Genomic DNA, 17,502 nt, shown 5'->3' with positions numbered 1-17,502 from the left:
AGGTCTGGATCAAACACCTACAAGAGGAGGAGAAGGCCAAGCATTCCTGGAAGGAGACATTGTTGGGGGTGGGGGGGGCGAGGTGTGGTGTGGAGGTACAAGACAGCCTCAGGGATCTGGGTTCAGAGTGTCAAATGGAGAATGGATGAGGGCTGGGACCACAAGTCACACTGACGGGGAAGGGAACAACCGTGGGAAAACGGGACAGAAAAACTTTGCCGTGGGTGCAGGGCAGCGTTGCTGTTTAGCAGCTAAGTCGTGGTGCTGATTAAAGACTTTGCTTTGTAACTTGCACACAGTGGGCAATGTGAAGGGTTTTGAGCAAAGGGGCAAGACAATCAGAATGTCATGCTAAAAGAAGAGTATTAAAATCCACCTGCCCCTACTCCCTGCCTCATTTGCAGTTGGGAGTTTATGTATGCACTCAGATCACAGAGAAAAGTCTAGAAGGGCACACACCTAAATGTGATTGTCTCTGAATGGTGAGATCACTAAGATATTTTATTATCTTCTCCTTGTTCATGTGCATTTTCTAATTTTTCTGCAAAGGACACACATCACTTGCATAATTAAAAAAGCAATAAAACCTGTAAATAATTAACACGCTCTCTCTTCAGGACTTACACTGGATGGATGTGTTTTCCACTCAGTTGTTTCAAATATTTGCTGGATGCCTGGCCTTAAAAAGGGCACCATAGAAAAACACAGAGCCAGTAGATTGATGGGGAAACATTTGAGTCTTACAACCATGAAACTCTAGACCCCAGTTCCTAAACAGGACTCTCTCCATTTCTCTTTCTCGCTCGCTCTCCCTTTCTCTCTGGGCACAGAGATGCCTTTTGAATCCCTGGTGAAGTTTTCTTTGCAGGTTTATTGAAATTGCAGTTTGCAGTTACAGTGTCACATGGAGAAGTGACAGAGGAGGCCACATGCCCTACCTTTTAGAGTGGGTGCTCAGATGTTTCCACCTGCTGCTCCCACGAGGCATCTTCGCTCTTCTACGAGACCGTCGTTTCTTCCACTCTGGCTCAGACACCCGGTCCCGGGACAGCATCCCTCGGGCTGTTGGGTCAGAGAGCTGAAAATACCAGTGATACTGGCGTCATATTGCTCACAGCCCTTGTGGTGGGAGCAACACAGAGGGGTCTCCCACTGCAGACAGGATGCCTGTCTGGAGAAATCAGGCATCAAAATACTGCCTTGCTAACTGGTCTGTGCATTCCTGGGCAGAATCTTCTGGAAACTGCCTGGGCTGGATCCACAGAGGAAAGCCCTGACCTTTGGTGATACTGTGGCTGTCTCCTTGCCCTCCTTCAGCAAAATCCACGCCCAGTAACTGATTGCCTTTTGGAGGAAGGAGGCTAACTTGGATTTTAGATTCCTCCTCTCTCAGGCCCAACACAATCTTTCCTAACCCACCACTCTTGGGATGAAGACAGTACTACCAGGGAGAGCAGCCTGTAAGCTCTGCTTACAGGGACCCAGGCCCTGCTGTTCCACACAATTAAATTAGAACAGAGGCTACAGGACCCTCTTCAGTCACGCTGGCCCAAGACATGCCAGGGTGGGACAGGATCCTCGATGATACAATCCAGGTGCATGGGGTCCCTCTAATGGTGGGACTCTAAGCCTTTTTAATCACCAAGGATTAATCAACCCTCTAGAGCACTCAGCTCCTTAACCTTTCTGCCACTGCTCCCAGGAAACTCAGGAATCAGTCGAATCTGATTATAGCAACTATTTTTCTGGAATCCCTGGAATGATAACGCTCTCTTTTGAAGAGTTTTTTCCTGGTGTCTGTCTCTCAGTTAAGGGTTTCTGATTTATAATTGTTGACTACCTAGGGAGCTCCCCTGAGGAGCATTTCATTTTTACTTTTTGCCTCTGCTACCAGGAAGTTCCTAGTCAAGGTTTACGTCCCGTTATGAAAAAGATCTCACCCAGAGTGGTAGGTACAGTTATTCTTTCCTTTGAAACTTCTTTTTTTCATGATTTTCTTTCATTTTATTTTACTCTTGGGGCCTCTATCCACTCCCTTGGAAGTGGGCTGAGAAGACATTCTACAGGACAGCAGAGGCTATACCAGACGGCCTCACACTTTCTCTCCATTATCACAAGTCCTGCCTGCCAAACTTCCTCCCTCGGCTCCCAGGGCCCTGGGGCAAAGCTGGTATTACCTTCGACATCTGCATCTGCCCTCCATCTCCAGGGCGTATCCTGGTCCATGCTCCAGACACTGTTTTGCTCACCAGCCAGGCGTCCGGACCCTCACCCTGGAGGCCACCTCCAGGCAAATGTAAGCCCAGGTACACAGAAGCATCCTTCTCCTTCTGCTCCATTGGCAGGGGGAGGCTGCGGCTCAGGCAACACCACGTGAGCCGGGGCTCGGCCCTCAGCGATGGAAAAGAGCCCTGGACCCCGCGGCTCCTGGCAGGCTCTGCATTGGTGCGCAAGGCCAACTCAGGCCAGTGGAGGGCCATGCTGGCCGAGAGAGAGGAGCCAGCCTGGTGGGAGCAGCAGGGACTAAGCTCCGCTAGAGACCCTGAAGGAGGGGCTTGAGTGGCACTCTCAGAAGGTGCCCCCAGCTCTCCAGTGGGTTCCCAGGAATTGAGGACACCCCCAGAGGGCCCGGCCCTCGACACAGTGTTGCTCCTGGAGATTTCTTGGGTGTCATGGGTCCCACTCCTCCAGGATTCACACATTGGGGCAGGCAAGAAGGAGGCTGACCCCTTGAGGGCCCTGGCTGTTGGTATACCAGCATTCAAGCCGCCCCTCTCCTCTCTCTGTAGTCCCTTCCTCTGGTCACATGACCTGGACCAGCTGGGATGTTTCCAGCAGCTGTCTTCTCCAGCTGGGGCCTGGCCTGAGACAGGACAGGGAGGCAGGAGGGCCCCCTGCCCTGACTCGGCAAAGGATGTCTGTACCTCAGGCCCCCCTCTCTTGCAGACAGAGTCCTGGTCTTGGTCCAGCTTCTGGGGGACAGGCGACAGGGGGCGGGTATCTCTCTGGGGAAACCTGAGGAGGTATTGGGGAGGAAAGACCATGTCCACCGAGTCAGTGAGGGTGTGAGGAGCCGGAGGGTGGGAGGCCAGCTGGGAGGGACACCCAGGGGGACGTGGTGGAGGCTCCGTGTCTTGAGGACCCTCCCACCTCAGGGCCCCAGATATGACCCTCTCTGTGGAGTTGCCACTTCCAGGCAGCCCCCCTGGCTTTTCCCCAGGGTCAGTGTCCTGGTTCTGAGGTGGTGGTGAGGCAGTCTGCATGGGGCCACCAGGAGTCTCTCCTCCTGCTCCCAGGAGCTCCTGGCAGCTTAGCTCCTCCACCTTCAGCTTCTTCCTCTCTGAGGGGAGCTTGTCCTCCAGGGCCTTGGGCTCTCCTGAGCTCCCGCCAGGCCCTCTTGGGACCACATGGGCCTGCTGACAGGTTTCCCTGGTGCCCTCACCACCGCAGGTGCCGCCTTCCAGCTTGGAGTCTGGCCTGGGAGCCTCTAGGTCACCCCCTTTGGGGGGACCAGGTGCTGGGAGCTGCTGACACTCCAGCTCCGGGCCCTCATGTGGAGGAAGCAGAGGGCTCTTGCTGTCCAAACAGAGGGCTTCTCCACTGCTGAGGGTGGGAGGTGAGACGGCCCTGTTAGAGCCCAGCTGGTCAGGGCCTCCTGTTCCGGCCACTGTCTCCCTCTGCTTATGGGGCTCAGTCACCAAGAGGCCTGCCAGGACTGGTGGACTTGCCCACGGCCCTGGCTTGGCCCCCACAACAGTGTCCCCACCACCCACGGCCTCTTGCTGGAGAGGACGTTCCAGCGCTGCCCCACCGCCCACTGTCACCTCGGTAGCCTTTCTGCCTCCACGGTGACTGGCTTTCGCTCTCTGGTAGATGCTCTTGAACGTGTCCTTCCCATACACTTGCCACTTCTCCTGTGAGAACATCTTCAGCTTCCTCTGGCCGCGTTTCTTAGCAGCTGCCTGGCCCTTGCTGGCAGACCCCTCTTCAGCAGCTGGTCTCTTTCCCTCTGGGTCCTCCGCGGGGGCCAGGGCATCTGAGGTCAGGGGGCACGGCAGGTCCTCCACCGCCGCCTGTCTGACCAGAGCCCGAGGGTGCCCGCCGGGGGCATCAGCTGGGCGGGCGGGGGTGGGCCTGGGGCTCAGAGGTTTCTGCCTCCGGGGCCAGGCGTCCCGGGGTTCCGGCGGCTCCGGCCATGTCCCGGTGCCCTCGACGAAGGGCAGTGAGTTGCTCCTGGTGACTGGCACACAATCGGTGCCAGTGGAGAGCTGCGTGGGGACCGAGTGGAAGAAGAGGGGGCGTGCCCTGTCCGGGGGCATGCAGGTGGAGCGCGCGGCACGCAGGGCGGCCGGCAGCCTCCCGGGTCCCGGCGGCCGCAGATCGAAGTGGAAGGAGTCCTTGTAGGTATAAGGCATGGGCAGGTCAATGCTGCCCTGCTTGGACAGGACCGTCTTGCGGGGCCGCACGTGGGCCAGCTGGGGGTCGTCCACCACGGCCTGGTTGTGCGAGATGAGCCTGGCGATGCGTTCCTCCAGCCGCCTTTTCTCCAGCTCCAGACCAGCCACCCGCTCCGCGCGCCCGGGCCCGGGGCCGCCCTCGCCCTCGGACTCGGCGCTGTGCTCCGACAGGCTGTGCAGGGGGCTGCCGGCGGCCGGCGGCTGCTCCGCGCTGTCCGAACGGGACAGGTAGCCCGAGTCGGTGCTCTCGCACTTCCGCAGCCGGCCCTCCGAGGGCTTGGCGTCTCCAGGCTTCTCCACCTGCTGTTGCTGAAGCGCTGAGCTCGGCCTATTGGCCGTGGGGGACCGAGGCTCTGGCAGCTTCCACCTCGACTGCGGGCTGGCCAGCGGGAGCCCAGGAGCAGAGTCTACAGGGGCCTCCTTGATATCCAACGTGGACCCCCGACAGGGAACAGCATCCAGCTTCCGATCCAGGTTCTTGGCAACCAGGGACACATGCACGGTGGGCACTGGGCAGTGCCCAGTGGCGTGGGTGCCGGGAGAAAGGGGTCTTTGTGATAGCGCCCGGTCGGCCCCCGTGGGCTCAGCAGCCTTTTCGCCTTCCTCTAGGAGGTTGCTCCCTCCACCGTCAGACTCCGAAGAGAGTCTGGAGTTGTTGAGGTGTGTCTGGGTCCGTCTGTGCTTGTATAAGTTGCTCTGGGTCTTAAAGGCAATGCCGCAGGTGGCACAGGGGAAGGGCCGCTCCCCTGTGTGGGACCGAATGTGCTTCTCCAGAACGCTGGGCTTCAGGCAGTCCCGGCCGCAGTGTGGGCACAGGTACCTGCCAGCGTTGCGCACCTTGCCTGGGCTGCCCAGAGCGGGCCCCAGGCCCGGTGACAGGATGGGCAGAGCACCCACTATGTTCACCGTGAACCCCGGGGCCACCGGCTTCCCTGCTCGGGTGGGACCAAGCCCTTCAGGCTGCAGCAGGGGGCCGAGAAGGAAGGGCAGGCTGCCTCCGTCCAGACTGCCTGTCACGAGGGGAGCACGTGGCTGGAGCCCTCCCGGAGGCACTGTGTGGTACAGCGGGATGGGCAGAGCCTTCAGGAACACGGTGGGGGCCAGGCCCTGCTCCCGAGACAGGATAACGGGGCCCAGGGTCAAGTGAGGCGATGCCTGCCCACCCGGGGCCCCTGGGGGGCCAGAAGCAGGTGCCGGCTGGTCCCTGGCAGGCGAGGTAGGACAGGCGAGTTCTGGCACATCCATCCCACATCATCTGGGTGGCCTGGGGTGCTGGGAAACCTGTGAGCAACAACCGGACTTTACTGTGGGTGCCTCTTTTCTCTCATTGTACAGTACACACTTGCCTGCCCCCACTGAGCATTTCGTCACCTCTACTGAAGCCACAACAATTCCCCCCCAAAAATGCCCTTATGCTCTTTTTAAAAAAAGGGGGGGAAACTGAAGCTCAGCAAGTGGAAGTGACTTGTCGTGAAGCTGAAACATGGTAGAGCAGGGTTCAGACCCAGGTCTGTCTGAATCCTGTCTTTTATTTAATTTTCCAAAGAGAACTCTTGATTCTTGCCCTGCACACAGGTACGTGGTGGGCTTGTCACTGACATCCCCCTACCCAGCACAGTGCCCTGTGCAGAGGAGACACTCAGAAAATGTGCTGACTTCGTGACAAAAGAAAGTCGTGCAGCTCATTAAGGGCCTCAAAGTCCACAGTGACCCCATGCACTGGGGCAAGTCCCTTTCTTCATTTGGGCCTTGGTTTTTAGATCTGTAGAGTGGGCAGAGAATCAGCATCTTCCACTCTGGAGTGCTGAGTTTCTGCTGTTGGATGAGGACAACAGGGAAGAAAACTGATCTGAAGGGATGCTTACTAGACTGAACAAATGAAAATACAAAACTCCCAGCTAAATTTGAATTTCAGATAAACAATTCATAATTCTTTAGCATGTATCTATGTCTCAATTCTTGCATTGGTCTTGCTTACACTAGAAAATTATGCATTATTTGTGTGTGTGTGCATGCTCAGTCATATCTGACTCTTTGTTATCCCATGGATTGTAGCCCACCAGGCTCCTCTGTCCATAGAATTCTTCAGGCAAGAATATTGGAGTGGGTAGCCATTTCCTTCTCCAGGGGATCTTCCCAACCCAGGGATCAAACCTAAGTCTCCTGCTTGCAGGCAGATTCTTTACCATCTGAGCCACCAGGGAAGTCCAAATGTGCCCACAATTAAAAGTTAAATTATATAAATCTGCAATTCAATAAAGCATGTTAAAAGCAAAGTTACTACAACTGGATATTCACATACAAGAGAATGAAATTGAATCCCTACCTCAGGCTACCTACAAAAATTGACTTGAAATTGATCTAAAGCTTAAATGTAAAAACTAAAACTATGAAAGTGTTAGAAGAAAACATCAGAATAAATCTTCATGACCTTGGATTTGACAATGGGCTCTTAGTTATGACACAAAACGTACAAGCAATTAAGATAAAAGGATAAATTGATCTCTTTCAAAATTAAAAGCTTTTGTACATCAAAGGACACTATCAAGAAAGTGAAAAGACAACTCACAGAATGGGAGAAAATATTTGCAAATCATATGCAGGATAAATCCAGAATATATAAAGAACTCTTATAATTCAATAACAAAAAGACAGACAACTCAGATAAAAAATGAGCAAAGGGTTTGAACAGACATTTCTCCAAAGAAGATATCAGTTCAGTTCAGTTGCTCAGTTGTGTCCGACTCTTTGCAACCCCATGAATTGCAGCACACCAGGCCACCCTGTCCATCACCAACTCCTGGAGTTTACCCAAACTCATGTCCATCGAGTCGGTGATGCCATCCAGCCATCTCATCCTCTGTCGTCCCCTTCTCCTCCTGCCCCGGATCCCTCCCAGCATCAGGGTCTTTTCCAGTGAGTCAACTCTTCACATGAGGTGGCCAAAGTATTGGAGTTTCAGCTTCAGCATCAGTCCTTCCAATGAATACCCAGGACTGATCTCCTTTAGGATGGACTGGTTGGATCTCCTTGCAGTCCAAGGGACTCTCAAGAGTCTTCTCCAACACCACAGTTCAAAAGCATCAATTCTTCGGCACTCAGCTTTCTTCACAGTCCAACTCTCACATCCATACGTGACCACTGGAAAAACCATAGCCTTGACTAGATGGACCTTTGTTGGCAAAGTAATGTCTCTGCTTTTGAATATGCTATCTAGGTTGGTCATAACTTTCCTTCCAAGGAGTAAGCATCTTTTAATTTCATGGCTGCTGTCACCATCTGCAGTGATTTTGGAGCCCAGAAAAATAAAGTCTGACACTGTTTCCACTGTTTCCCCATCTACTTCCCAGAAGTTACACAAATGGCCAAAAACACATGTTAAGATGTTCAATATCACTAGTCATTAGAAAATGTAAATCAAAATCACAATGAGATATGACTTCATGTCAACTAGCACATTGTTATAATAATAATGAAAGTAACATGTTGCTGAGGATGTGGAAAAATTTTAGCCCTAGTGAGAATGTAAAATGATTCAACCACTGTGGAAAGCAGCTTGGCAACTCTTCAAAAAGTTAAACACAGAACTACTACCTGACCCAGAAGTTCCACGTCTTCGTATATACCCAAAAGAATTAAAAATAGGTATTCAAATAAAAACATAGACATAAATGTTGATAGCCACAATTCAAAAGAGCCAAAAGGTGGCAACAACACAGGGGAAAGATACTCTGGAGAAGGAAGTGGCAAGCCACTCCTGTATTCTTGCCTGGGAAATCCTATGGAGAGAGGAGCCTGGAGGGCTACAGTCCATGGGATCACAAGAATTGGACACAACTCAATAGCTACATGTCACAGTCATAGCTTGGGATTGGCTTCAGTGGAAGTATTTATACCACAGAAATTGGCAAATGCTGTAATTAAGCTTTTTTCTCTTTTTTGTCCCAAGACTGTCGCTCCCATTCTCCATTCCTCATAAACCTGTCTGCATTATAGATCTCACAGACTTGGGACCTTGTAATTTTTTAAGGAAAGACTTAAAGACAGAAATCCCCAGGGATGGGTAGGAGCTACTAAAATTCCTAAGCACTGCCGTGAAGAGAAGATGAGGCTTCCTTGAAGGTGCCGTGTCCTTCCTACTAGCTGAGAAATTTCCAGGTGCTTCCCAGAACCATCAGACCCGCCTTCCTGTCTCTGCTTACCTGGCTCCCAGGTCACTCCGGCACAGCTACTGGGAGGATCTGATGAATGACGTGTATGAAAACATCGAGGGTGGCATCAGGCAGGGAGGAAGTGCTTGGTTCATCTGAGTTTCCAGTGATACGCCATAATATTTTGAACTATTAATGAGCGAATCCTCCCCTCCCCACCTTCCCTCCTACCCCTTGTCTCTTCCCCATCAGTCAGCGCAGCCAACTCCCTTCAGAGCCTCCGGCAAGGGAGGCTGTCTCAGGTGCAGTTCCCAAGAAAGAAGGCCATGCATGATAAGGATTCGGTTTAGGAGGTGATTTCAAGTAACACTGACAGGGGAGTGGGAAAGCAGGGTGAAGGAAGCTTTAAGGAGCGTGTCATCCATAGATTAAGTTAACCTTAAAATACATTCCAATATACATTAGATGCAGAGACTGTTTGATTCCACTTATTCAGGGTACTTAGAATAGTCAAATTCATGGACTATACACTGATAGATGTCTCAGGCTGGGAAGGGTGGAGAGGAGGCAAGTTGGGAGGGGTAGTTAGTCTTTAATGGGGACAGAGTTTCAGTTTGGGAAGGTGAAAAATTCAGGAGTGATGAAAAATTGGATGATGGTGAGAGTTGCATGACAATGTGAATGCACTTAGTGCCACTGAACTATACAGTGAAATATGTTAAAATAGTAAAATAGTATGTTTTATATTATGTGACTTTTACCACAATAAAAAATATTTTAAAAAAAAGAGAGAGTGTATCATCAAGCAAGTCCTCACTGAGGGCACCTAGAGCTCACCTAACCAGGTTGGGGAACAAGAGATCATATAAACATGTTACCCCCTGGGGGCTGAAGGCGCAATGGCTGGCACGGCCAGCTGGCCAAGGGGACACACCCAGTGGGCTCTGTGGCCCCAGAAAATCTCATGCCCAGCAAGACTGCCTGCAGTTTGTTCCTAAGTGGTAAATGCAGAGAAGGATGAATGGCCAGGGCTTCCAATGGAGTTATTATGGCAGAAACAGAGGACAGACTTGTAAATTCCAAAGCCTAAACCCTAAGGGAACTCTGATGAGGACCATCCTTGGGTTGGGAGGAAGTGGGAAGGAGGAAAGCCAGAGGGAAGTGATGAGACTCACAATAGCAATAGCTGCAGAGACGAGTCCAGTGGGAGGGATGGAAGAAGCCCCCAGGGTTCCATGCCCAGAACCCTACAGCCCAGAGGGCTACAGCCCAGGACGACTCCCATAGTACCCAAGAGGGGGCCGGGAGTGACCCAGAAAGTGGGTCAGACCCAGGGCAATGCAGGAGAAGGGGTGACTCAGCGAGGGGGGGCTGGCTTGTGAGCGGAGCTGGGGGCTGAGCACCACCTGTCTCCTGAAATAAGCCCATCATCAGGGGAGAGAGAAAAGAAGTCCAGAACTGACTGCCTTGAGGTGGGAGGAGTGGGGCTTCAAAATAGAAATCCCAGAAAAAGAGCGCTACATCTCTGACACACCTGCCATGATGATTATTTTGCTCTCTGCAGCCTGTTGCGTGATCACAGCAAAATTGACACCTTTTAGTAGCAGCTGATCGCTGCCAGGGAGGTAGCAAGCCCACCAGCACCTTCCGGAGGTTGGGGAGGGGGGACATGGCACTTTTCCCAGGAAAACCGCAAAGGGCTGCGCTGATGATTCTCACTCTGAACCAAGGGGGTGGGAAGCCATCCTATCGCCATCAAGCAGGTGCCCCAGGAAGGCTCTAGGAGGACCACCTGCTCAGCTAGACCCACTGCCAAGCGCTGCCCCCGCCCTGTCGCCCTCCTGAGGGTCCACCCTGCAGAGAGCTTCTCGGACTCCTCGCTTCCTCCATCTGTCACGTGTGGGCTTCCCACTCACCGAAGCTATGTTCCTCTAAGCTTGTGTGTGGCCCCATGGGGAGATGAACAGAAAGGTGGGAGGAACCTGAGGAAAGTGACTATTTCCAAAGGCCCCTTTCTTCAGAGCAACCCACAAGGGGGCCTGGGCAAAAAGACAAAGTCAGCATGCTGCAAATAGGTTTTAAAAACTCACCTTCTGGGCCTGAGAGACAAGACTATGAAGATGGAACTTTCAGCAGATGGAACTTCCAGAAAGAACGTGGGTACCAAGACGGTCATTCTAGTTGCAAGTTTCCCAAACGTCAGTCCATCCTGCATGCCTGTCACCTGCTGTGCTGTGTGGGGGAACCACTTGCTTCCCCCAGTCCCTGGGCACCTGGGCTAGCATCACTTTAACAGTGAACTATGTGCATAAGAATGTGAATGTACTCAGCAGCACAGAACTGCACTTTAAAATGGTTGAGATAATCAGTTTTATGTTATGCATATTTTACAACTTTTAAAAAGTAAAAAGAAAGGTGATGCTATATCACTGGGCTTCCCTGGTAGCTATGATGGTAAAGAATCTGCCTGCAATGCAGGAGACCCAGGTTGGATCCTGGGTTGAAAGGATCCCCTGAAAAAGGGAATGGCTGCACACTCCAGTGTTCTTGTCTGGGAAATCCCATGGACAGAGGAATCTGTCGGACTACAATCCACGGGTAACAGAGTTGAATGCAACCGAGTGACTGACACTTTCACTTTTTTCACTGTATCATTACCCAATTAAGCAAAAGCTTATTTTCATTCGAAAGCCTGCAAACATGTTTAAAGCAACAATTGATTCAATTCATAATTTTCTAAATATTCTAAATAAGCCATAATATTCTAAAACTTAGAAGCAACCAGGATGCCCTTCAGTAAGTGGGTGAATAAGTCAATCATGGTGCATCCAGACAGGGGAATGTTATTCAACATTAAAAAGAAATTATTTTAATTAAAATTTAATTTTAGTGACAAAAGACTGGAGCTATCAAATCATGAAAAAACATGAAGACACATAAATGAATATTTTTAATCAAAAGAAGCCAATCTGAAAAGGCTATATAGTTGAACTGTATGATCCCAACTATATAACATTCTGGAAAAGGCAAAGTTATGAAAACAGTAAGAAGATCTGTGGTTTCCAGGGGATGGGGGGGAAGAAGGGATGCATACATGGGGCACAGAAGATTTTGAGGGCAATAAAACTGTCTGGCATAATACTGTAGCACTGGATACATGTCATTATGCGTGCATGTGCGCTCATGTTCGACTCTCTGTGATCCCATGGACTGTAGCCCACCAGGCTCCCCTGTCCATGGAATTTTCCAGGCAAGAACCCACTGGATGAGTTGCCATTTCCTTCCCAACCCAGGGATCGCACCTGCATCTCTTACAGCTCCTGTATTTCAGGTGGATTCTTTACCACTGAGCCACCAGGGAAGCCCATTTATAAATCTAAACCACTCTTTTTAAATTGTCTATTAATTTTTTAAATTAAAAATCAAAGCAATTAAGTCTTTAAAGACATGTGAAAAGACATTTATTGTCACTGGCCAAGAAGTATGAGGCATAGATCATCATGCCATGTCTGCTATCAGTTAAAACAAAAACAACCAACAAATAAATGCTTATAATAACCGGAGGGGAAAACAAAGGAGGACTATACCATTACCCAAAAGAGAACCATCATGTTCCCCACCACTCAGTAGCAATAAGGCCATTCATACCCATGGGGTCAGTGGAAGCCATGTGAGGAACCAAAACATGGCATCCTATTTTCCAGGGAGACACCCATGATAACTGAGTGGGGAGCCAGAATGACCACCCCATGAAGCAGTAATGAGGAGCTCATCCTTGGGGTCAACAGAAACCAAGTGGGCAATCTGTACTTCTCTCCATTTTCTCCCCTTGCTGAGCATCATCAAACTGCTGCTGCTGCTAAGTCGCTTCAGTCGTGTCTGACTCTGTGCGACCCCAAAGACGGCAGCCCACCAGGCTCCCCCATTCCTGGGATTCTCCAGGCAAGAACACTGGAGTGGGTTGCCATTTCCTTCTCCAGAGCAGCATCAAAGGAAGCCAGTAAAAACAGAAGGTTTAATCCATACAGACTCTCATAATGTAGTACCCAAGTGACTAAATTTCAATCAAAATCACTTTTCGTATCAGGGAGATGTCAAACTGAGTAATGAAAGATAATTCATAAATGCCAATACCAAGATGCAAGAGGTGTTGGAATTATCTGACAAAGATTTTAGAGGGCCCATCATGAAAAAATGTCTCCATGAATACTTACAAATAGGATTGAAACAAATGAAAACAGTCTCAGGAAGGAAATCAAAAGTAAAAGAACAACCAAATGGACATTTTAGAACTGAAAAATACTATAACCCCCAATTTTAAAATTCAGTGGGTGCGCTCAACAGCAGAACAGAAGGGAGGGAAAAAAAGAAGCCATGAACTTGAAGATAGAACGATAGAGGTTTCCCAGTCTGAACAACAGAGAGAAAATAGGGTGAAAAATAAAAAATGAACAGAGCCTCAGGGACCTATGAGATTAACAAAAGCTATAACATTCATATCATCTGAGTTCTGGAAGGAGACGAGAAAGAGGACTGGGTAAAAAACAATACTTATCGAAATATGGCTGAAAACTTCAGTTTGACAAAAGACGTATAAACCCATGGAATCAGGACACTAGTGAATCTCAAACAGGATAAACCAAAGAAATCCTCACCAAAACACATCACAGCCAAACTGCTGAACTCTTAAGACAAAGAAAAATTTCCTCAAAGCTGTAAAAGAGAAATGACAACTTTCCTATGGGGAAAAACAAATCCTAATGCCAGCCCGTCTGGCATTTCAGCCCGTCTGAAACTTGAGGTCAGAAGGAAGTAGCACAACATTTTTCAAGGGCCTAAAGAAAAGAACTGTCAACCACAAATTCTATATCCAGCAAAAAGACCCTTCTAGAAGGAAGGGGAAATGAAGGCATTTTCAAATAAAACACAGAGAATTTATCATCAGCACGAATGGCTAAAGGAAGTTCTCTACATAGAAAGGAAATAATAAAGGGAGGGGGAGTTCCCTGGTGATACAGTGGTAAGGACTCCACACTCTCACTGCCAAGTTCAATACCTGGTCAGGGAACAAAGATCCCACAAGGCATGTGGTGTGGCAAAAAAATTTTCAAATAAAATAGCATAAAATAAGAAGTCATCATAAATTACTGGTGTGATCCACTCTTGTAAAAATAATATTACTACTACTAAAACAAGGACACTTGGAACGTCAAGAAGGAGAAAGAACACTGGAAAGAGAAAATATATAGATAAATTCAATATTTCCATTTAAATTTTCCAAATGATGTCTGAAACAGAAAACACTAATGTATTTAGAAGAAATATTTAAGACAATTATAGGTGGGAGAAGGTAGAGGAGGTAGTTTCTACATTTCACTTCAGCTGGTAAAGCAGTGACACGGATAGACTACGATGAGTTATGAATCTATAACGCAATACTAACAGCAACCACATAATCAATACGAGGATATCCGACAGAGCCAGCCTGAACCACAGGCCACAGATGCCATCTCTCTGCAACCACAGAAGCTCGGGCTGGAGAGCATGTGGCTGCAGCCTTCCTGACAGTGAAACTGGGCACCCATGCAGACAAAGCACAGCTGTCTGTGGCTGGGGGTCCATACACACTGGCCAGTCCCTCTGCAAGCCTGACTTCCATCCACACAGCCCATGAGCTCTGACTGCCTCTGTCCCCACTAGCGTCCATATTCCCAATGCACACCCACATCTCTTTTGTCATTGCCTGCTTCCTACCCACACTCCAGAGGGTTACCTATTGTGTGCTCAGCAATTCCAGACCAGCTCCAGTCGGGCTAAACTAGCCAACATCTCTGCTGTTGGGTGACTAAGTCACACCTTCTTCAATGAAGTCTGAACTCCATCCAAAATCTGCCCTTTAGTGGACAATCTCTCGCAATCCTAGGGACTATAAACAATGTTCTTAAGTCTTGTGCATACGTGCGTGCTAAGTCACTTCAGCTGTGTCTGACTCTTTGCAACCCTGTGGACTGTAGCCCTCCAGGCTCTTCTGTCCATGGGTATCACCAGGCAAGAATACTGGAGTGGGTTGCCATGCCATCCTCCAGGGGATCTTCCTGACCCAGGGATCAAGCCCGCCTCTCTTATGTCTCCTGCACTGACAAGGCAGGTTCTTCACCACTAGCACCACCTGGGAAGCCCTCTTATGTCTTATAGTTACTCTTTTATTTTAGTTAATCATCCTTATCCTAAACTTCCCCAGTGTAACCAACTATGTGATGTCTATCTTCTGATTAGATACACATACTACAGAATCAGTACTGGAAGGGGCCCCGAGGGACAGATCCCTAAAGATGGGATCATGCCCTTGAACTTAAGTGTGATGTTAGATCCTTGCCTATGAGAAACAGGATGCTTGCAACCCATGACAAGCAGTGCCATCACAGTTAATCAAGCTATTACCCGTGGTTGCTCACGATAAAGTGTCAATGCGGGCACGTGCCTTGGGAATACCAGCCACACATCAGTGATGATGACAATCAGGAATGTGGTATGAGATGGACTTTTCTGACTGCCATTGAGCACTTAGAAAACTATAAACCCAGGTCTACTAACTCCCACCTCAAGTCATGATCTGAGACTCAGACAACTTCCACAACAGCCCTGAAAGAATTTATTTCAGGGCTGACATGACAGAAGATCAAACACAAAATTTAACGGTGCAAGTTGTGCATTTAAATGGCAGTTGGATTCACAGTCTCACCAAGTGTCTAGGGTGAAAATTAGGTCAGTAATCAGGTAAGAATGAGATCCTGAAACTTAGAATAAGGCCATCTGATCGGACCTGGAGAAACTGACAGCATTGACTCCAAGTCACTCGGAACCTCTCTGACCATAGCAGTAGCTTTTCCTCCAAGGTCCAAGAAGACCAGTCTTCCTCAGCTTGAAAATCCCATGGTATGCTCCCTTGAGACATTAACAGACGCCTCGAATGGGGATGTTCTCTCTTCTCAGAGCCCATCACAGCCCCCCACCCTTTTGTCAGTAACTAGAGCTGCATGTCAGCATGACTCAGGGAAGAGGTACAGGCTATGTTATTGTTGTTTACTGTTATCTTATTGTATATTATTGTTGTAAGACTTGTCCAACTCTCTGTGACCCCATGGACTGCAGCACACTGGATTCCCTGTCCTTCACTATCTCCCAGAGTTTGCTCAGACTCATGTCCATTGAGTCCATGATGCCCCTGAGCTTTACCCAGGAGGAAATAGCTTATATACCAAAATAGCTGTAGATCCTTGATAACACATATCAGCAGAAACCTGGGAATCCATGTGTGGGAGTGGATCCTAAGAGTGTTATAACAGAAGGGGTAGAAAGAACATCAGTGATTGGGCCACATTCATTGATGGGGTGCTTATTAGAAGTTCTCAACTTAATGTATTCATTGAGTGGCTGGATGTGGTTTTGCAGCTTCCTTGGTTGGTTAACAGAAACCTGGACCCACCACTAGAAATCTAGTGGTGACCTAGATTTCATGAGACTGAGATGCCAGAACTCCTGTGGTCTGATGTGGAGGCAAGAGTTCAGCAGCTCAGGTAACTAGGAAGGCTGGCCTGGGTGTACCATGTGCCACATTCAGACCTACCTACCCACTCCCCAACCACAATTTTCTAGAAGACCCAAAGGCCCTCTCCTCTCTAGGGCATTGCACTCACATCCCTGAAAACCTCTGTGGTTGCTCTCTTTTGAGGTCAGGTATGTCTAGGGGGTGTCAGCCTTGAGATCGGCTCCCCGATTTCACTGGGGATCCCAGGAGAGCAGAGGCCAAGCGGGAGCACTTAACTGTCCATGAGAAAGTGGGCACATCCAGCACAGGGCCATGGGGAGGGGCCAGGAGTCAGAGCTCCTTGGGTCCTAGAGATCTTCCATGGTAGCTGACTGACCAGGGCGCCACTAGGGGTAAAATAGGAGGTCAGCCCCTAGGATATGGCTTGGTCTGGATAACAAGAAACTCTATGTGTGGTTGTGTGGTCACTAGTAACCTGACTTGAGTCACCAGAGAGAATCATGCCCCTTCGTCCACTCTTCAGACCTTAGTCAGTTCACAGAGCCAGAGGCCTCTGATTGAAGGGAAGCCTAAGTGCCCTTCAAAAAGAACCCTGTGCTATTGCTCTATAGTCAAAGCTATGGTTTTTCCAGTAGTTATGTACAGATGTGAGAGTCAGACCATAAAGAAGGCTGAGCACCGAAAAATGGATGCCTTCGAATTGTGGTGCTGGAGAAGACTCTTGAGAGTCCCTTGGACTGCAAGGAGATCAAACCAGTCAATCCTAAAGGAAATCAACCCTGAATATTCATTGGAAGAACTGATGCTGAAGCTGAAGCTCCCATACTTTGCCCACCTAATGCAAAGAGCCAACTCATTGGAAAAGACCCTGATGTTGGGAAAGGTTCAAAGTAAAAGTAGAAGAGGGTGCCAGAGGATGAGATAGTTAGATAGCATGACCAACTCAGTGGACATGAATTTGAGCAAACTCTGATAGTGAAGGACCCAGAAACCTAATGTGCTGCAGTGCGTGGGGTTGCAAGGAGTCGGACACAACTCTGCAACTGAACAACAACAGGAAAATCTCCAAACACTTGGAAACTGAAGCACAAACTACTAAATAACCCACAAGTCAAAAAGGACGTGTCAAGGGAAGCCCAAAACACAGCGAATGAATGAAGCTGGAAATATAACATCTCAGAATTTATGGGACACAGCTAAGGCTGTGCTGAGAGGCCATTTATAGTGTTAAATGCTTATTCAAGAAAAGACAGAATCTCAAATCAATAACCAAGCTCCTACACCCATAACCTAGTAAAGGAAACCCAAAATAAGCAGAAGGAAGGAAATAATGAAGAAAAGGAAA

At 49.2% G+C, this 17,502-nt stretch overlaps 1 protein-coding gene across 2 annotated transcripts in view; it reads right to left on the bottom strand.

Moving 5' to 3' along the window:
* Positions 1 to 17,502, bottom strand: part of ZNF831 (zinc finger protein 831) — a 95,767-nt gene that overhangs the window by 67,013 nt on the left and 11,252 nt on the right. The window contains exons 2-3 of one of the 2 annotated variants that reach the window (XM_045162665.1): positions 2,178 to 5,738; positions 939 to 1,078 (exon numbers count right to left, since the gene is read on the bottom strand). In XM_045162665.1, the coding sequence (XP_045018600.1) occupies positions 939 to 1,078; positions 2,178 to 5,702 (3,665 nt within the window). In that variant the 5' untranslated portion in view covers positions 5,703 to 5,738. The remainder of the gene's footprint in view (positions 1 to 938; positions 1,079 to 2,177; positions 5,739 to 17,502) is intronic. The other variant, XM_045162666.1, reaches the window with a different exon arrangement.

The sequence above is a fragment of the Bubalus bubalis genome, chromosome 14 (assembly GCF_019923935.1).
Source record: "Bubalus bubalis isolate 160015118507 breed Murrah chromosome 14, NDDB_SH_1, whole genome shotgun sequence".
Taxonomy (NCBI): Eukaryota; Metazoa; Chordata; class Mammalia; order Artiodactyla; family Bovidae; genus Bubalus; species Bubalus bubalis.
This window is presented reverse-complemented; position numbering and strand designations above follow the sequence as displayed.